The following is a 21,654-nucleotide window of genomic DNA, read 5'->3' on the forward strand; positions in this document are numbered from 1 at the left end:
AATATCGGCAGCAAACAAATATCACACTGCAGTGTCAACTTTGCCTAGATTAGCATAGGCACTAGCATCCAAACTAATGCTGTGCTAGTGCAATGAATGAAGATGCACCAATGCAAATAGGTCACGTAGCTGAGCAGATGCACAATGCTGCTCAATTTATGGTGCTTTTGGTCTAGTAGTTATGCCAAGTTGTGCAACAAAGATAGTGGATAGCTTTGCATTGTTTCCTGCAACATATATGAACTGAGGGAGAGGTTTCATTAAGAAGAACCAGCTAGAGCAACATCCTTGTACTGGTGAAACACTAGTGCAGCATTAGTCTGAATGTCAGTAATTTTCTCTGTATCAGTGATCAGATGGATACATTTGTGATTATAGATATGCATGTACGATGTGCTGGACCGTTCCTGAACTTTTTGACACCTCCCTGCTAGCAATATCTAGCAAGATGGCCATTCACAAGGGCAATTATTTAGCCCTATGGAGACACTGGAAATATGGAAAGGGAGGTGAGACTTAAACCGTTTTTAAAGGTAAAGTGTGCCGTTGAGTTGGTGTTGACTCCTGGTGACCACAGAGCCCTGTAGTTGTCTTTGGTAGAATACGGGAAGGGTTTAACACTGCTATCTCCCACGCAGTATGAGATTACGTCTTTCAGCATCTTCCTATATCACTGCTGCCTGTGTTTCCCATAGTCTGGGAAACATACCAGCGGGGATTCGAACCGGCATCCTCTAGCTTGCTAAAGTCATTTCCCCACTGTGCTTTTACAGATTATACAATCCAGGTTTGTGCACGCAGGCTTTTATTTGGAGTGGACTGGCCAACCCAGTCTTTACACTCCTTCGATACCAGCTCAACAAATACCAACTTTGCAATGCATAGGACTTTTGTTGCCTTTTGGTTATATAACAGTTACCGTATTTTATGGACTATAAGACGCACCTTAATTTTAATCCAGTTTTTCAGAGTTTTAACATAGTAAACTGTTAAAACATATAAGACGCTTCTGAATTTTGGCGGATATTTTTCGAGGAAAAAAGTGAGTCTTATAGTCCATAAAATACGGTATATGTATCTATTCAACAACTACACATTTATTTTGTAAATGTGATTGTAGCACTCATATTTTGCCTTTGATTCAACCAGGATGTGCAAACTTTCCTATATATGAAGATGTCAAGTAGGAAAATCCTATATGCAACGCACAGCAAAATAAAAATAGGAATAAAATTCTGACTCCCCCTCTCTTTTCCCCCAAGAATGCAATCTCATTCAAGTGTAACTTCAATAAATGCTGACATGGGCTATAAGGCCAAATTATTCATTTCACAAACAAGACTACTTTTCTTCTTCTTCGTTTTCTTGCAGAATACACCCACAGGCATCATCAACACATTCAACTGTAAAAATAGCCAGTCGGATGAGAACAGTGTGAGAAAACCTTTATCTTAAGTATTTACTGTTATTTTAGAATATCACTCCATTTTGTCGGGGGTAATTCAGCACTCTGGTGGTAAATCTGTGACCTCATTTGCATTTTCTAATTGAATTGCTATCAGGTTTCTTGCAAGAGTGAACTACCAAAAAACCCAGGAGTTCTTACAGTTTTATAACACCACTTGGATTATCCAGGCAGAAAGAAGGGTGTGTGTGTCATGTAGTACCATCAAAATCATATGCTGAGTTACTGGTTAAAAAATCTTAACGGTATTTACCAGCGGGGTAAATGATCAAGTGCTGGTCAGCTCCTGCTAATTGAGCAAAAGGGCACATTTCCAATGTGATTCTCTTCTTTTTAGCAGAAATATTTGTTTCTATTCAACCCAGCACAACACCCCTTCAGTGGTTGTTGCCGAGGTCTCCCTTATGTTTCCTTTTAGATTAAGAGCCCTTTTGGGACAGGGAGCAATCTTATTTATTTTAACTTTTTTTCTGTGAACTGCTTTGAGCACTTTTGCTGAAAAGTGGTATATAAATATTTGTAGTATCTGTAGTAATAAAGAAATGACCATCTTGCTATTGTTAAGCAAGGTGATGGAGTCCTACTAAAGAGGTGTTTTTTCCTCATCTCTGCACTGAATGACCTGCTAAAAGTTGAGTTCTAGATATGAGTCTGTGAGTAACTACACTGAGAACCAGACAAGAACAAAAGTTCATCCCATCTGTGTAAACTGCTTGGGAACTTTTGTTGAAAAGCGGTATATAAATATCCGTCGCATTCATAAAACTGTTTGTGGACTGTACCACTTCAGTGTGTGTGTGTGTGTTTTTCTTTTGCATGTTTGAATACTCCCCTGTGATAAGGATAAACTAGGGATGTGCAGGAAGTGTTTTGTGCAGTCATGTGGGGATGGTAGCTTTAAAAGGAGGCACAGAAGCCTTACCTCCTTCTCCACTGCCCCCTCTTGTCGGTTGTGGTGCTGTTTCCAGAAACCTGTGCATGGCGTCTTCACGCACATGGCCATCTCACATGTGCCAGGACTAAGAAAACATTGAAAATACTGGAAAACTAATAAGTGACCGAAAAATCCAGGAAAACTCTCCCATTGGAACAGCATGAGTGAGGGTTAGCGTTGGAGTTGGTTCAGGTTGGGTTCAGGTCTAGCATTAGCATGAGTGCTTGTGTTAGCTTGAGGGTTGGGGTTTGAACTGGGGTTAGCATGTGACTTAGCCCTTTGGGATTTGGGTTTGCAATGGGTTTGAAAACCCATTGGGATTTGGGTTTGGACAAATTTGACAGATTTTGGGGTACTTTCACACACAGAAAGTCTGGACTTTGTGGTACAGGGTGCATGCTTGCAAACTGTAAGCTATTTTACAGTATAGAACGATTCAGCGTGGAATCTGAAAAAGCCCTCATACATACAACTGTACACATAGCAGGCTTTCTCCACTGCTTTTTCCAGAGTCCCAAACTGTGTGGGGAAAGCCTTCCATGTGTACATAGGTGCTTTTTTCAGACTTTCTTCCAAATATCTGGATATGTGAATACTGGTGGTTACATGCAGTCCTGCTCCTCTACACATTCAGATAACTTCTGTAAAGGATGGAGGATAATAGAATCATTCTCGCTGATGAATTGTTTTGTAGGTGCTGTCATGTACTCTCCCACGTGCCCTCTGAAGTGGTACAGTCCAGGAACAGGCTGAGTTTCTTTTCTTAAGCTACATAAAAGATGGCAACCCGAACCAGCCTTAGGGGTAGGCAGGCTGGATACTGTTGTAAAATCAGTGTATATCCTGCAGTGGCCATAATGTCTGCTTTACTTTTATCAACTTGCCAAAAAAATGATACAGAAGATCTATTTCTCTGAAGAGCTGTGTTGGGGTCAGTGCCTGAAATGCACGGGGAATTTGACTTGATAATGTTGGGTTTTAGTGCTGCTTTGATGTCCTTCAAACAGTCCTGTGAACTGTTCCATTTCTGTTGCAAACGGACTCTTGATTTGCTCATAAAAGTAGGAAGCTTTAAATAAAACAGAATTCCAGCCTCCCACTATGATGACACGCAATAATACAGCCTGTGACCTTGTCATTAGTCTTGTTTTCCACATTTTTCTCACCCTTTAACTATGCACTAATAAGGCTTTTAAGGAAAGAATGATATGAATGTTTTAAAGCCACGGTTCCCTACATCTTGAACCAGAGTTCAACTTGTATTAATATTATATGAATTTCCAATCAAATATTTTACTAAAGCTGAAATGTATCTTGCAGGTGGTTTCCTGTTTGCCAGGCGTGGGATAATTCTAACTAACACACAGGAGATGAGTCTTCTCCATAATACTGCAGCAGAAAATAGTTTTCTTTGCACAAGGCACAGAGCAGTGGTGGGCAGACATGAGGCTTCCAGGAGCTAGTGGCCGACACAATTACACAAAGCAGTCCCACTGAAATTGGAATTTTTGTACTTGTCCCCCTGATTTCTATGGGACTACTTTGAGTAATTCTCCTCAGTATGTGAGTCCTGCCCCTATTTTGCCAGAACCATGGGACATAACAACACGGAACAGCAGCTGTTTCATGCTGGGGAGACAGAGCCAGGCACAAAATGGCAGGTTGCAGCAAAACACACATCAAAATGACAATTTGCACAAAAACATAGATCCACAAAACAAGGGATTTTGACATCAAACTGGGAGAATTCTGCTGCAAAGACAGCAGGGAGTAAGAGTGGGAGAAACTAAAGAGGAATTAATGGGGAAGTAAAAACAACCCTGAATGCTCAAGGATAGAGAGATTTAAAATGATAAGGCCACACCTCCACTCAGCCAGCCAATCAGATCTACAGTATTGGGTGGAAAGGGAAAAGGAGGGAGAAACAAGCCAAACTGCCTGGAGAGCTACTTCAGTTAAGCTTTGGAGCGATCAGTAGCTCCTGAGCAGTCCCCCTTAATTAAGGAGCGCATATGCTGAATCAGATGCCCACATACAGTCACATAAACTCAGGTTTTCTTCCAATTAATCAACAGAACCCTCCCTAGATCAGGGCTGCTCAACTTCGGCCCTCCTGCAGATGCTGGCCTACAACTCCCATAATCCGTTGCTATTGGTCACTGTGGCTGGGGATTATGGGAGTTGTAGTTGAATATGTAGGCTGGGGGGCCTAAGTTGAGCAGGCCTGCCCTGGATGGAGGAAACTCATGGAGAAACCTTCCACAGCCATGCACTCCTAAAGTAGAAAAGACAAAAGTCTTCGCATCTGAACAGTGTTGGGAATGCTAACTAGTTCTGTGACGTGATGGGGCAGGCATCCATTCATATGGTTCAAAATGCCCAGAGGAGCTCCACCACCATAATCAAATTCTTGCATATGAGAGGAGGACATTATGTACCCGCGACCCTTGACCTGTTCATTGCCAAACCACTAGCCCAACTTCTTTATGACCCCTGCTAACTTGGCAAAGAGGCACCTTTGAACATGGTGATTCTCTTTATTTAGCAGAGGGAGAGTAACTGACCCTTTCCACCCCCAGCACAGTACCTCCAGTGACTATTGGTGGTGTCTATCTTGTGTTTCTTTTTAGATTGTGAGCCCTTTGGGGACAGGGATCCATCTTATTTGTTTGTTATATCTCTGTGTAAACCGCCCGGAGCCATTTTTGGAAGGGTGGTATAGAAATCAAATAAATAAGAAATAAATAAAGGACACACAGTTAGGTCCCTGCCAGTGTCTTGCCCCACGGGAATGCATGCAATCCAAATTCCTGCGGGCAGACCTTCATGTTCCAAGTTGTTCTCTGGTGTGCTTCACAGTTAAGCTCTCTTCTTTTGATGCTCCAAGGACATGCAGTCGAGTCTCAGGCAATGCCTGATCATATCAGTGTGGTCCATGGCTGATATGTGGCTACCTTGCTCAGTGGGGAAAACATGCTTTTTGTGCAGAAGACCCCTGTTTCAATCCTTGGCATGTTCAGATAGGGTTGGGAAAGGTCACTCTCTGGAAACTTGGAGAGCCACTTCCTGTCAATGGAGAAAATACTAAGCTAGACAGTGGTGTGGGGAAGTAGAGGTGGCCCGTGTTCTCTCCGGCAACTCCCCTTCTCCCCAGTGACGGCGTGTTCCATGTGGCGCACTGCTGGAAACGGGCAGTACATGGGGGGAGAAGGGGAACCCAGCAGCACTGCTGGAGCCTCCCATGCTCCCACTGCATCCCGGAGAGCATGCACCCTTTCTCACTCTATCAGCCTCCTTGTGCCATACACACATGCAGCAGCCCCAGGAGTAGCTAGCCAGTGTGGTGGGGGAAGTGAGCGCAGTGGCCCTAATGGGCCTTGAGGTGGCTGTGGAGGCAGGAGTGCATAGGTTCTATAAATCCTTGCGCTTTAATCATAGCTCCACCCCTGAAGATAGATGGACCAATAGCCTGGCTCCATATAAGGTAGCCTTGTACAGCCATAGCATTGTCACTTATGTCCCAGCACTAGGATCTCACTTTTTGCATTAATATTCATGCCTTTTTAATTGATGTACTAAGGTCATTCACATGGCCATTTTCAGTGGGGCTGGGGGGAAGGCAGGGTACAACAACCTACCTTCCCCCACATGACCAGCACACAAGTGACCCCAGGGCACCAAGCGGGTGGTGAGAAGCAGGCTGAGGCCTCCTGCATTCCACAATGCACCAAATGAGGAGCGTAGTGCATTGGGGGATTTCCCCACTGCCAGATGTTCCTTCCATCTGGCTTTATGGGAGCTTGGGCTGCTGGCAACCTTCCACACAACTGGGAGGTGAGGGAGGAGAGTGTGCATGCATCCTCCTCCCTCATTTTTAGCCCAGATACAAAACCCAGGTTACCCAATGGAGGAATGTGAGGATTGAGACAGATCCTGGCAGTTCTCACAACCAGCCTTACCTGGGTCAGCACTGCCCTACCTGGGTAGGGCTGGTCATGAAAATGACCTCTCTAACTTGTGTTAGAAAAATCACAATGCAGTGCCATCAGAAACATTAAAACAAGTGCAGAAGGGTCCCTAGTCAGATGTATAGTCTACTGTCATCACTAACCATCTTGCCCCTGATGATGCCCCTCTCTGCCCAGCCCACCTCTGACTTCACCAAGCTCCTCTACAGGCAATGGTTTTGGTGCGCCATCTTAGATATTCTATTGCACCCATGCAGTGCACTGCCATAATGATGCGTGCATCTTTTTGTCTTGCACAGTGGACCACAAACCTAGGATGTCAAGGTGTTATGTTAGTTATCAAGGAAATAAAATGCCTAGCCATAAAATGTAGAGCTCAGTAGAATATATTGTCCCTAGTCATAGGGAGGTAGCATTTCTGGTAGCCGCGGGTTACAGCTGTAGTGACATTAGTTAGACACCTTGATTTCAAAGGATTGCATCATTCAAACTCACTGTAGTCTTTAAGGACATAAGAACTTTAAGGACATAAGAACTTTGGATCAGACCAAAGGTCAATTGAGCTGAACTTGCTGCCTCCCAAAGGGGCCAACTAGATGACATTGAGAAGTTCACAACCAGATCAAGATGGATGCTTTACCATCAAATATATTAAACATCTCCTTGAGAAGACTTGATTGCAGCATTGGTCTTTCTAGGGGTCAGGATGAGAAACTAGGCAATTTTTTTAAAAGGTCCCTCCAACCCTATGGTTCTGTCTGACTCCATATAATAAATCTTCAGATCACAAACCTGGATCCCTTCATAGATAACAAATGGCATTTCTGTGGAGCTACAGGGCCAAATGCATGGGTCAATGAAAGAAATTTAGTGTAATGGAAATCTTCACAGAAGAGCCCTCAGGATCATTTTCAGTCATCAGCTATGCAGGTATAGGCAGAGTCATTTTGGCCTGATATGCCTTGCAGAGGCACTTATCTAGAAACAGAGGAGAATTAAACTTCCCTTTCCACCCATTTGTTTGAAGGCTGTATCTCAACCAGAGGGGGCAATATATCTCCACAAAAAGAAGGCAGGCTTGCGTGAAAAATCCTCCCCAGTTCACCAAAGTTCAATTTAGAGGATGATCAAGTGGCCTTTTAAGAATAAAGAAGAACCTGCTCAAAAGTCAATTCTCTCCTTGAGCAACATTAACTTGAAAGCCTGTGAGCAGGGAACAGAATTCATGGCCAGAGAATTATTCACAAGGGTCTCACTATTGCAAGCTGCAGCTCCTTGTTTGGAAAAACCTGTCTGCCTGATCAACTTTTATTTATTTATTATTCATAGTTCTAGCCTGCCCTATTCCAGAGGCTTGAGTGGATAACCCCAAATTTAAATCATCCCAGATAAATCCAAGATGGAATCAGAAACAACAGAATCCCACTGTGGCCACTAAAGCTGGAGCCAGATGTTACATGGCAAACATCTCAGTCCTGTGTGTGCTGCCTAAGATGAATGCTGTGGTAGAAGGCATTTGTAAGGGATTGTAAGGAAGGAGATCGCTGTATGCAGGGATCCCATGAGAATGCAAAGCAAGCTCAAGCATCCCTCTTTGAATTAGCGAGACTAGAATCAAAGTGGCCCCAGCCCACCTTGACCAGGTCCTACCTTCATTCTTCCCCCACAGCATCTTTTCATTCTCTGCCTGCCACTCCCTTCATCTCTCCCAAGGAAAAAATAAATTCCCTCTTCTTCTTCCAAGGGAAGGGCAAAGGTATAGCTAGCAGTGTACAGCTCAACGGACCTCTCCTCTAGAGGGAAATGATGCTCTGAGCATCTATTCCTGACGGCTATGATGTGCGGTCCTGTCTTCACTGGTGCCCTCTGCAGTCTTCTGCCCTTTTTCTGCCTCTAAAGAGTCTCACCTTGGGAAAGGGAAATGGTCAGGGAGGATTGGCACACATCAAACCTCAGTGCACACATCAAACATTACTTCTGCCTGAGAAGAAGAGGCCCATATCTTTTAGAAACAAGATTTCCATCTTTAATAAGACATTTTGATTTCTTGGTTGCCTTGAGTTTAGTTTGCTTTGCTGGCCACTTTAGGAACCAGTTTCTCTCATGCAGACAGAGAGGGTATTCTCACAATCAGTAGAAAGTGGGCTAAGGGAACTTAGGCTGCTTTCCACAGATTGTGGGAACCACCGGGCTCGCGGGTGAGCCTGGTTTCCCCAAAGCGGGTCACCCGCTTAACTACCCCTCCCCTTAGCCCAGGTTAGCGGAGCGGGTTTTTTGGTCATGTATTGCCACGGTGCAGCAACACATGAGGGGACCCCGGCCGGGAGGCTACTTACAGCCTCCCGGGCTCGGGGGTCTCTCCAGCACGCCACACACACTTGCGTGGGGCATCCTGGAACTTGCAGGGGTCATACGGCCCCGATCCCTGCAGGCCCCGCCAGCTCTGTGATGGAGCCGGCAGTCGTGTGGGTGGCCAATCTGACCACCTAGGGCTAAGCCCGCTCTCCCTGCAAACCCGCTCTCAGCAAGACTCACCAATCGTGAGACTCGCCTCAGAAGGTGTGAGATATACATAGATCCTGGATCAAGGTGCATTTCTGTTCTTTGCATCCTATCTTCTACTGCTCCTCCCTGCTCTACAACCTCCCTTCCCCACTGGAGCCCTGACACTGGAGAGAAACCTGGCTGGGAATATGGGAGAAAATATTATTTATTTAGTTAGTTAGTTATTTAGTTAGTTAGTTATTACATTTATATCCCGCTCTTCCTCCTAGGAGCCCAGAGCGGCATACTACATACTTAGGTTTCTTTTCACAACAACCCTGTGAGGTAGGCTAGGCTGAGAGAGAAGTGACTGGCCCAGAGTCACCCAGCAAGTATCATGGCTGAATGGGGATTTGAACTCGGGTCTCCCTGGTCCTAGTACAGCACTCTAACCACTGCACCACATCTGCAGGGGAAGTTACAGAGGGAAGCAGTGGGGTGAGGGAACTTCTCCACTCATCTGCTTCTTCTCCCCTACAATACAGATCCTTCCTCCATGCTCCCGTTTTAATGTCAAACAGCAAAAATGAGGTTATGAAACTTGTGTTTGCTACATGTCCAGTTCTGGCACGAAAACCATCCCAAATTAAAAGGTTTTACAGGACCTCCAAAATAGGCTCAGCATAGAGCTCTGAGTTAAAGGGAATCTGTGATTTGGGACAGCCATCAAGAATGTTTCTGTAGGTCTTTGCCAAATGATAAGAGGGCACACTTGGTGGCCCTTCCTGGATTGTACTACTTTGAAAAATTGTAGATTTGAATGCTTGTAGATTACGAAAAGTGAGGGGAGGGGAAAACCCCTCATAGCTTAAAAAAATCATGGAACGTTAGCCATCAGAGAGAAAGGTTTGAGCCTAGACTTCTACTTGATGAACAAGCTTTTCTCATTCAGGGAGCAGAGTTTGCATAGGGATATAGAAGTCAACATGCTAGCATTTTGAACTGTGCCCCAAATATAAATTGAGCTACTACAGATACTGACACAATGGCATAATATGATGCCCAGAAACCCATCTGCATCAGGACAGAGTTAAACCTCACTTATATAGTATGTGTATAAAGTTTTTATTTTAATGGATATTAAAATATCTTTTGCCTAACTTAAGGAAGTAGAACATAGTACAGCAACTGGTTAGGGCTTTTATCTAATCTATGTCTAATTTCCTATTTCATTTTTTAAAGTACCATTATTTATTATTGTTATTATTATTTTATTAATTATTATTATTATTTTACCTTGTGTCCCTTGTGTTGTGTTTTCTCTCCCACCAGTAACCTGACCATTGTTTCCCATCTTTCTAGGGCCTGGTGGTCCCTTGCCGTCACCATAAATATTGTCTGCTCCGAGGGGATTTGAACTTGTTGGGTGGCGTAGATAGTTCCATCGGGTCTCACCTTGAAGTCCAAGTTGTCAGTTTCATATCGAATTCCCTTGGTCTCTGAGCAGCCGCTAAATTTCACTGGAAAGGGAGACAAGAGAGATTATTACTACAGTGATCACTGTGCAATCAATGTATACAGTTCTTTTCAAAGTAACATAAGCAAGAAAACTGGACAGGTCCTTGCCCTGAGGACCTTACAATCTAAACTGGGGCAGTGGGAGATACCACACAGGGAAGGGAGAGGAGAGAAGCAAATGTTAACAAGGGATTAAAGTAATCAAAGGCATGTAAATGTACTTCGATTTTGTTTCAAGTGGAGATGAGAATGAAGAACATGCAAATATGGACTCACAACAAAATGTGGCACCATATCCCTGGTGTGCATGTATTACTGTAACTGAGTTTGTGCCTGTGCACGTTGAAATTTTTAGGCACCTTTGCCCCTCACGAGCAGAAGGAGTTGTGACTGTCTTGAGGGAGTATTCTTCTACCTGAGAAATTCCCCACTCTTTTTGTACAAGCCCTCCTTTCCCCCTCTTTGCCACAGAGTTCCATTAGCTCTGCCCATCCTGTTCATTCTTCCCTAAGTCCATGAACATTCCATTCTGTTTGAGTTATATTGGGACAGTTTGTGAAACTGCTTTTGTCTCCATTTTTCTTCTTCAGCTTTTTGTGAAACCAACCTAACTGTGGGTCACCCCAAGACTGCCAGTAATTCCCTCTCATCTGCAGGTGCTTTGCTTATATATCCATAGTGATCATAACACATTAAAGAAATAAAATAAATTTTCAGGTTTTTGGAAACAGATGCTCGAGCTGTCCCTATGCACCAGGAACAGCCCCCATTTTCTGGTTCCAGCCCCTGGTAAGTTGCTGTCCCAATTTTTGTCTGTTTTGAGTGTCTCATGAAAATGTTGTTAACATGATTTGCTACTGCTGTCATTCTTAACAGTTCAGTTCCTTTCCTAGGTTTCCCAGAGCTTGCATCTCTCCATCAGAGGTGCACCTAGGTAACATTGGAGCCTGGACCTAAAGGCCTTTGGAAGTGACACCCCCCCCCCGCCACCCACTGCAAGTTAAGCAGCATCTCCTTACACACAGACACTGTGACACATGCAGTATTTTTAACAACTGGGTTATTGGAGGCACGAACAGCAACTGAACTGGATATAAAACACGTATATTTATGCAAATATGCATTAGCAGAAACATTTCAACACACAACCTAACATATTCCCATCCCACACATTTCTTTCCCCATTCCCCATGACTGCAAATGCAGCTGCTAAGGTACATGTTGAACTGTTGATAACAAATTCTAGCATAATGTAGTGATGGTTAGAGCAGCACACTAGGACTGGGAAGACCCTGCTTCAATGTCCCACTAAGTCATGAAACTCACTGGGTGACCTTGGGCCAGTCATTGGGATCATTCACATGAACAACCTTTTCTTGGTAGGACAGGGTTAACCTGGGTACAGAGGCTCGACTGGTGCCTCAGAACCCTCTTCTCCCTCTCCCTAGCCAAACTGGATTTTCTACCTGGCCCTTAACCTAGGTAGGACAGTAGCGTCTACTGTCCTGTCTTTTTTTTTGTCATGCAGGTGCCTGCAGTGGTTTTTTCAGCTCCCGGGGCTGGTGACCATAGAGTGCTGTGGCTTCTGAGGCCAAGGGGAGGAACCCTCATGCATTGGCATGGAATGTCGCTTTGCTTCCTGTGCAATCCATTGTGGGATAATGGAGGACTTCCTCCTCCTCTATCCCAGCTCTGCCAATAGCTGCCGCACTGGTTATCTGGATGCATGATCGGCAGAGGCAAAAGGAGCCTCTGGTCATCTGGGGGAAGCTTCCTGCCACCCTCACCCCACTGCCCTCTATTTGATCGTGTGAATGCTCCCATTTTCTCTCAGCCTAATCTACTTTACAAGGTTGTTGTGAGGATTAAAGGAGAGGGGGGAAATCACCTGTACCATCCTCAATTCACTGGAAGATGGGAAAGATAAAAGTGGTAATAGATAAGAAGAAAAAGATAAAAACAGGTAAAAAGATAAATGGATAAAAATGTATTCAAGAGAACATCTTCGTCACTATGAGTCCCATCGCCCACTGAGATAATCTGGAGAGGTTCGTCTGTAGTTGCCACTAGCTTGTTGGATGGCTACACAGGGACGGGCCTTCTCTGTTGCTGCCTCAAGACTCTGGAATGTGCTCCCTGTTGAAATAAGAGCCTCTCCATCTCTGACAACCTTTTAGAAGTCTCTAAGGACACATTTATTCACCCAAACTTTTAACTAGACTTGTGGTTTAAAATTAAGGTTTTAATTCCTGTTTAAATTTGTTTTATGTTGATGTGTACTAAATCAATCAATCAATCAATCAATCAATGTTTTTCTAGTAAATCTTTCCCCCAAAATCACATTCTTGGCCTATTATTCTTATTTGTTGACAAATATTTTTATTCTGCCTTTCTTGCCAGACTGCCAAGGCAGCTCACAACAATAAGACCACAGCAATAAAAAAACACACACATACACAGATACACACAAATACAAACGATACAGCATAAACAGCACTAAATCAAAGCCCCCAGACCAATCTCAGCCTCATGCCCAGAAAATCCTCCAAACACCCAAGTGCAGCAGCAGCCTGAGCTGCTATAGGAAGCATAACCAAAAAGGCCACATGTAACTTGCTGCTTGTAGGGGTGTGCAAGCTGGCTCAAAACTGAGCCCGCTTGAGGTCAAGCTGGCTCAGTTTGAAGGCTCGAGCTCGAACCAAACTGGCCCCATAAAGAATGAGGCCAGTCTGAGTTTGAGCCAAGCTGAGCCTGGATGGAACCTAGCTGGCTCGAAGGTGGCTTGATGGTTCGAGCCGCCATTTCTTTCAGGGTGAGTGGCAGTGAAATTTGTGATTGGTATTTGGGTTCTGGCATGCCTAGGTACTCCAAACCAAGTTGGGTAGTAGGGCCCCATGGGTGCAAACTACCACCCAACCCGCAAGGCAGTAGGGCAATCATATATTTTTAGGAATTTTTGAGTTTTTCAAGGTGTTTTTTTTCTGCCATAGGGAATCATGGGGATTCGAAGAAGCCCCATTATTGCCCATGGATAGTGCCTAGGTACTACAAAGTGGGTTGGGTGGCAGGGCCCCATGGGTGCCAACTATCACCCAATCTGCAAGGCATTAGTGCACTCAGGTTATTTTTAAAAGGGATTTTAATGTATGGTAGATTCTGTTGGTAAGTGGTACCCTGTTTTGGTGTCAACTTGTTTTGGTGCCCCTAGGTGCTACCCACAGGGAATAACGGGGTGGTTCAAATCTCCATTTTTCCCTATGGTTGAACCTTTACAGCCAGCTCAAGCATGGTTCAAGCACGAGCCGAACCATGGGTCGATTTGACTGAACCAGTACTCGAGCCGGAGCACCCGGTTCGAGCCCAGTTCTAACTCAAACCAAACTGGGAAATCCGATTTTGTGCACATCTCTAGCTGCTTGGAGGAGTATGATTTTGAGGCTTTATGGACCCCCAATGTATTAGTGCTGCCATCAAAAGGTCCCTGATCCTATTGAATGCCTGCTGTACTTCTGAGGGCAAAGACACATAGAGCAAGGCCTCGGATGACAATTGGAGCATACCAGGGAACACTGGAAAAGATAGCTTTTAAGGTGCCCAGGTTCCAAGTTTAGATTTAGGGAGGATATTGCAAAGTAAACAAATCAGGCAGGTTGCTCTCATGAACAGCCCTAACCAGGTAGGTCAATGCTAAGCTGGTTGTGAGAACTTCTGGGTGGCCCTGGTTTTAAACCCAGGCTAAAAGTGGGTTAGGGGGGCATGCTGGGTGCTGGCAGCCATTGAAATCATAGAGGTGAAGGGAAGGAGCGATCCAGCTGGGAATCATAGAGGCCAGGGGAAGGAATGACCCAGCCTCAGGATCTTCCACAATTAACTGTGCTGCTCATGTGGTGCAATGTGGGATTTCTGGTGGCCAGGTTGAGCTCCCCGGTTGAGCTCCCCGTGCAATCAATGCAGCAGCAATCATGTGGGGGAAGGTAGATACAGTCCTGCCTTCCCCGCAGCCCCAGCCAATATGATCATAGTGCAGTGGAAGAGGACATGAAGTCCTGGGAGATCCACTGTCATTTGGTCTAGGCCAAGGCTGCACAACTTTGGCCCTCCAGCTGTTTTTGGACTACAGCTCCTATAGTCCCCAGCCCCAGTGGACAGTAGTTAGGAATGATGGGAGTTGTAGTCCAACAACTGCAGGAGGGCCGAAGTTGTGCAGCCCCGGTTTAGACAAAACTGAGCTAGAAGGACCAAAGGTCTGACAGCACAAGGCAGCTTCATATCTTAAGCATGGAGGGGCTGTAGCTCAATGGTAGAGCACACATGAAGAAGGTCATGGGTTCAATCCTTGCCATCTCCAAATAGGGCTGGGGAAAATGTCAGTGTGAAACTCTGGACATACAGAGAACATACAAAGATTAAAACAAGATTAAAAGCAAAATATGCCAGCAGTAATATGCTGCTGCCAATTAGGGGAGACAATTACTAAGCTAGATGGACCAGTGGACTGACCCTATATAAGGCAGCTTCACGGGGGAAGAGCCCGTAGCTCAGAGGCAGAGCACCTCCTTGACACACCGTGTAGACAGTACCGAGCTAGGGCGGAGCAATGGTCCAACTTCCTCTTTCCCCATACAGCAGGTGAAGCAGAGCTGTCAACAAAGAGGGGCTTGCAAAGTGATCACATGATGAGAATGGGGCATTTAATCAGTGCAATGTGGAAGGTATGCAAGGAGTTAAGTCATTCGCTTCACAGAAGGAAGGGGAGTTAAGGAAGGGTTTCAAGGGAGGTGGAAGAGGGGGAAAGTGGGGAGCCAAGAGACAAACTCCAGAAAAGGACAGTGACTGGATGCAAGGCCCAGACTTTCATTTCTAACACGACGCTTGAAGGTCTCAAACAAACACCCAGGAAATTATATAACTGTTTCTTTGACCTTTCAAGGAAGCTCTTGAACTTTACTGCCATTCCCAGGGAAATCACTGCAGGCTGTTTTTAAAGTACTTTCTAAAGTTTCATTACATTTAAGAGGCTGCCGATTCCCATCGCTACAAGTAGATTTCTCCCCAGTCTCTTATCTTCTGAATATGATGGGAGACTATTAGCCACACGGTTGATCTCCCGTTTGCTCAAGCCTCCAGCAATCTACCTAATAGATGGGATGCTTGTGCACACTTTAATGGGAAGTTAAATGTCCATAATCATCCCATTATCAGATTTATTTTTCTTGGTCACAGAATAATTAAAAAAGAAAACGCAGCGGAAACCACATTCTTCTATCCAACTCAGACACATGCACGCGAGGCTCACACCATTTGACAATCTTCGACAGTTTTCTCATGAAAGAGATCTGAGGCTCTGTGACAAACTGGAGAAACAGAGCTGAAGCAAATGCCATCTGATAAAAGTCATTATACTGCAGAAGCCACAATGGTGTTTGAATGCCAAGTTAATTGGAAAAAAGGGAGACTGGGGGCTTTCAACAGATGATAGGGGGACAGACCCAATCTGGTATTTCATTTGTTTGGAGACAAGCACTGTCTTCCATCTAGTGCTGCCCCTATGTAATGCATGGGGAGGTAGCCTTGCTGTGGGGTGGGGGTGTAAGAACTTGGGGGGAGAGGTCATAGCTCAGATCTAGAGCACATCATACAAAAGGTCCCAGCAAAAGATCCAGCATGCTTTGCATGCAAAAGGTTCAATACTCAGAATCCTTAGGCAGGGCTGGCAAAGACCCCTGACTGCAAAAAATCCTTGAGAGCTCCCACCATGGCTGACATGCCCTGTAATGTAACATGGGCAGTTAAACAGGAACATAGGAAGATACCTTATACCAACTCAGGCCATTGGTCCATCTAGCTTAGTTCTCATTGCTGCCAGGGGCAGAGCGATATAAGGCAGTACTGGTCCCTGGGGGCAGCGTGATTCACCCCACAAGAATCCTCATTTCCCAGCCATGTTGGTTGACGCGCGCATTGGGCACTTCCGGTTCGACGCTGACCGGGACTGCTAGGAGGTATGCAGGAACCCCACACCAGCGGTTTCGGAGGCAGCGCTGGCGGGGGAAACACAGAAGGGGAGGATAAGGGCACCTTCCCTGCTCCTTAAAGGCAACCCCTCCCACTGCCAAACTGTCCACTTGATGGTTCGTGCACATCCCAACCCTGAGCGAGAGCCTGGTGATCATTCTAGTTCACCCAGAGAGCTCCCTACTTTACTTCAATGGAGGGGATGAATGGGAGGAGAGCTGCTCTTGTTCGTAGCAAGCATGAATTGTCCCCTTTGCTAAGCAGGGTCTGCCCTGGTTTGCATTGGAATGGGAGACTACATGTGTGAGCACTGTAAGAGATTCCCCTCAGGGGATGGGGCTGCTATCCTTTTGTGTGTATGGAGTTGCCCCCTCTGATTCAGTGATGGGGGAAACCCATTATATTTATTTATTCATTCATATTTATTCATTCATATCTCTATCTCTATCTATCTATAGCAGGGCAACAGCGAGATAAAAACAATTCAATAAAAACAGAACAAATGCAGCTGAAAAGTGACCGGAAGCCTGAATTAAAAGGGCAGTCTACACTTCCCTGCTACAGGCTGGGAGATCCTCAAGTAATGGGGAAGATCCAGGGGAGGAGTCACTGTAAGTGGTTGGCAGGCACACAGTTAATGTCTGAGGACCCCACTCCCCGCCATGCCCATGTGAAATGATTGGTGGAGCAACACTCTCAGGCCACCCCCCAGGGAGAAGGGGGCCCATGATGGCCAGTTTGCTGGGAACCCCCTGGGAACCGGGAGACAGGCCTGCATGCACATGGCAGATGCCCTTGTTTGGTATCCAAACTTATGCCAGATGAATGTCTTCTTGTACAATATATGTAAATCTTAACTTGGAATCCCCCATCCCAGAGTTGGGCTTCCCCTCTTTTGTTGACTATTGGTGACAAGTTAAACCATTTTATATTCAGAGGGAGAAAGAAAAGGCTGTGGGCCTTTTCCCCCTTTTTCTTTTGGTCTACTGCTGTTTTACTTGCAATTTTATTTGTTTTAGTGTATGCATTTTTATGCTTTGGCTAATGCTTTGGTTAATATTGGTGGCGGGGGGAGGGGCTTGGATCATTAGCCTCATGTATATTTGTAGAACACAGAAAGGCAGGGCATAAATATTTTAAATCAATCAATAAATTATACTTTTTTTAAATGTCACTGATGTTTATAGGCTCCTTTGGTATTTTTAGAATATTTGCAAATAACAAAAAGGCCATGAAAAAGATCAAGCCACCCAGCAGAATTTTGGCTGTGTGAGGTTACAAAGACAAACACAAACCCCTCCCCCATTAATTAAGCTGATTGCACTCATCCTAATAGGGCTGAGAATCAGCTCACTAAATAAAATGTACTGTTGAAGGTTTCTCAGACAGCATATTTATTTGGGGGTGTGTGAGTGTGTGTGTGTGTACACGCACGTACACACACACACACACACACACACACACACACACACACACACACCATTGGATCTGTCACCCAAGGCTGCTGTAAATTATGAGGCAGCCACCAGCAAGTGTCACATTTGGTTGATGAAAAACGATGGATAAAGTTACCTAGTGGGTCTTTAAAATAAAAAATGTGAGTATCTATGCAATTACGGTGGGAGGATTAGGTTTTAAGCAATTTCACTGTCACAGCTTCCTTGATTTAATTACTGTTTATTCAAAAACCCAGAGAAAAGGCGCTTGACTGTTTTGTTTCATCGAGTGACTCTCCCCCCCTCGCCGCCACCTTGGCCTGCGTCATCACCTTTTTATTGCCACTTGATGTGCAGTGAGTATCTCCTATGTCTGTTTCCATCTTGACATTCCCCCCTCTCAATCAATGCCTCCCACCTTTCAGGCTTCAGAAAGGATCACAGAAAGAGCCACTTTTGGACCCTGCTCTAAACCTGTTCATTTATGAAACAGTATATTACCATTAAATTGTCTTCATTCCATTTTTAACACTGGTTCTGAAAGCAAAAACACGGTGTTTGCCAGTTGGCCTCACAAACTGCCAAGATCAACTGCCCAAGCAAATGGATGAAATACGACCAATTTCCAGACACCTTGGAGCTGATTCACATGTGCATGTTGATCACTCAATGACTGTCCTCCCCACTTATTTCCATTGAGAAAACAATGAATGATGAGTCTGCATCCATTCTGATTCAACCCAATCTGAACCCTTGGGTGCATAATTAGAACTCCCAGTGGAGTTCACTTTATAGCTGAGCCTATACTCAGATTGCCTTACCAGCTGTTGTAGACATTGATCTATCAAGTGATTGCAACACAATAATAGGCCTGTGCATCAACTGCTCTTGGGGAAAACATTTGGAGGAACTATCTAGGGATGTGCAAACTGATTTGAATTTGAATCGATTTGACTAAACTCTGGATGATTCAAGTGATTCAAATGGAATCACCCCTTAAAAGGGCAATTTGATTTGAGAGCCATTTGGCAACTTTTAAAAATCATTCAGGCCCGCTGATTGGTTAAAAAAGGTGCCAAAACAGATTCAAATCCAATTCGAATTGGAAATGAATTGTTGGAATTTGATTCAAATTCAAAATGAATAGAAACATTTGTTTCATGCACATCTCTAGAACTATCCCTCCCAACCTCTCCATGCATCACCAATGCAGATATGCTGCTTCCTTCTTCAGACAAATGCTAAGGACATAAGAACAGCCCTGCTGGATCAGGCCCAAGGCCAACGTAGTCCAGCATCCTGTTTCCCACAGTGGCCCACCAGATACCTTTGAGAAGCCCACAGCAAGAGATGAGGGCATGCCCTCTCTCTCACTGTTGTTCCTCTGCTACTGGTATTTAAAGCAGTCTTGCCTCTGAGGCTGGAGGTGGCCTATAGTCATCAGACTAGTAGCCATTGGTAGACCTGTCCTCCATGAATTTGTCTAAGCCCCTTTTGAAGCTATCCAGGCTAATGGCCATCACAACATCCTGCAGCAGAGAATTCCACAGGTTAATTATGAGGCTCTAAGTGTGCACAGTGATGTAATAGTAACTGACAGGTCGAGAGCAGGACTTCTGTGTCACTGTACACAGCATATTTTTAAAACATCTGAATTGGGCTATTGACTGAGTGGATCCTGAGTTAGTGTAGTGTATAGTAGTGTTGGCTATATCAAATGCTGCACTGAAGTCAGAAACTGGGGAAATTCTTCAGATGTACAATCTGCCCACAATCTTAATCAGTCCTTTAAACTCATTTCCCCTGACCATGATTTGGAGCATAAATGGCTCCTAACATGATTCGTTTGTTCTCTCTTTCTGCCCCTGATATATACACCCACTTCTCCAGTACTGCAAATACTTAAACATCTGTTTAAACCACAGAACGCTGCTCCAATATGCTGCTGCTCTTGTGTCTTATGTCACCGTGTCGACTTTTATGCTCCATTATCTGAAAATGACTGCCTCATAGACAAAAGTCCCTCTGTGATTTGCTAATTATTTCTATTAGTTTAAAACAAACCTGGCTAGAGACCGAGAAAGTCAGGAGAGAAATTAAGCCTCATTTTCGAAACACGCCGAGGTTCTTGCTCAGTGCTGACCTTCCCTTGGCCGAGACCTTCGGAGGGTGCAGGGAAAAAACATTCCTGGGTGCTGACCAGGGGCAAAGGGAATTTGGCAGGAGAGGTAATGTTTCAAAGGCTGAACGGGAATATAGTCAAGATTAAATTGCCCAAATAAAGAAATTACCAAACATAGCAATGGATTTTAAGGCCATCTGTTGTGTTTAGTTCTTAATACCTTTTGTCAATCAGAGATAATGGACCAGGTCTCACGATCAGTGAGACCCGGTTCCCTTGGGTGAGCGGGAAGAGCAGGCTAAGCCTGATCTCCCCGCTCATGAACGGGCAGGGAGCCCTGGACGGCCAGATCAGCCACCCACATGATGGCCGGCTCTGAGACGGAGCCGGTGGGGGTGGGGGGAGTGGGGGCCACGTGGCCCCCGCAAGCCACAGTATGCCCTGTGCGAGTGCGCAGGGCATGCTGGGGAGACCCCCGGAGCTGGGAGGTGGCTTTTCACCTCCTGGCCAGGGGTTTACTTGTGAGTAGGCATGGCACGAAGGCACGCCACTGCTCCTCACGATCATACAAAGCAGGTTTGCTGGAGCGCTCGCTCCGCAAACCTGCTTTTTACCAGGGGTTCTCGAGTGGGTTACCCGCTCAAGAACCACCGTGCTCGGCTGCGAGCCCAGTGGTTCTTACGGTCAACAAAAATTGGGCTAGCCTCTGCTAGCCCGATTTTTGTTGATCGTGAGAATCGCCCCAATATGTTTCAACTCACATGCTATTAACTCATACAGGTCATATGTTACTAGGGACAGGCCTAATTTCCCGGTGCAGTCCTCCTGTTTAAATCACTGTCACAGGAACATATGCAGCTGCCTTATACTGAGTCAGACCATTAGTCCATCTAGTTCAGTATTGTCTACATTGACTGGCAGTGGCTTCCCAAGGTTTCATGCAGGAGACGTTTCCAGCTTTACCTAGAGATACTGCCAAGGATTGAACCTGCGTCTTCTGCATGCATAGCAGATGTTCTGCCACTGAGTTATGGCCCCATCCTTACTGTCCCTCTTTTGTCCTCATTTGTTCCTTTTGCTAGAGTTTCCATTCTTCAGGATTCAGTCTCCCCAAAGCTTGTATAAGTTCAAACTGGGAATGGTAGGTGGGTGCTATATCAATGATTTCTAACACCATTGGTTATTGGGGGAAAAAGTATACTCTGTTCTGCAGTGGCCATGGCCCAATAGTAGAACAAACACTTGGTTCAGATATAGAAGGTCCCGGGTCCCTCATGGTATAGGGCAGATATACTGATTTCACAAAAATCTGAAGCACAAAACCCAAGGGGATAGACTGCCCCCTCTCAACTGTAACTCAACGGAGAAGAATATTTGTGGAATGTTCAGGGAGGAGAGCTGGTCTTGTGGTAAAAGTAAAGTGTGCTGTTGAGTGGGTGTCGACTTCTGGCGACCACAGAGCCCTGTGGTCGTCTTTGGCAGAATACAGGAGGCGTTCACCATTGCCTCCTCCCACACAGTATGAGATGATGCCTTTCAGCATCTTCCTATATCACTGTTGCCCAATATAGGTGTTTCCCATTGGGAAACATACCAGCGGGAATTCGAACCAGAAACCCCTGGCTTGGTAGTCAAGCCATTTCCCCGCTGTGCCATTAGGTGGCTTTATCGGTCTCGTGGTAGCAAGCTTTTTAAAAAAAATTGTTGCATTT

At 45.1% G+C, this 21,654-nt stretch overlaps 1 protein-coding gene across 6 annotated transcripts in view; it reads right to left on the reverse strand.

The window, feature by feature from the left end:
• Positions 1-21,654, reverse strand: part of CDH4 (cadherin 4) — an 803,867-nt gene that overhangs the window by 453,406 nt on the left and 328,807 nt on the right. For 4 of the 6 annotated variants that reach the window (XM_053245224.1, XM_053245223.1, XM_053245222.1 and 1 more), the window contains exon 2: positions 10,148-10,371. In XM_053245224.1, coding sequence (XP_053101199.1) covers positions 10,148-10,371 — 224 coding nt within the window. The remainder of the gene's footprint in view (positions 1-10,147; positions 10,372-21,654) is intronic. The other 2 variants (XM_053245227.1, XM_053245226.1) reach the window with 1 other exon arrangement.

This window comes from Hemicordylus capensis, chromosome 4, assembly GCF_027244095.1.
Source record: "Hemicordylus capensis ecotype Gifberg chromosome 4, rHemCap1.1.pri, whole genome shotgun sequence".
Taxonomy (NCBI): domain Eukaryota; kingdom Metazoa; phylum Chordata; class Lepidosauria; order Squamata; family Cordylidae; genus Hemicordylus; species Hemicordylus capensis.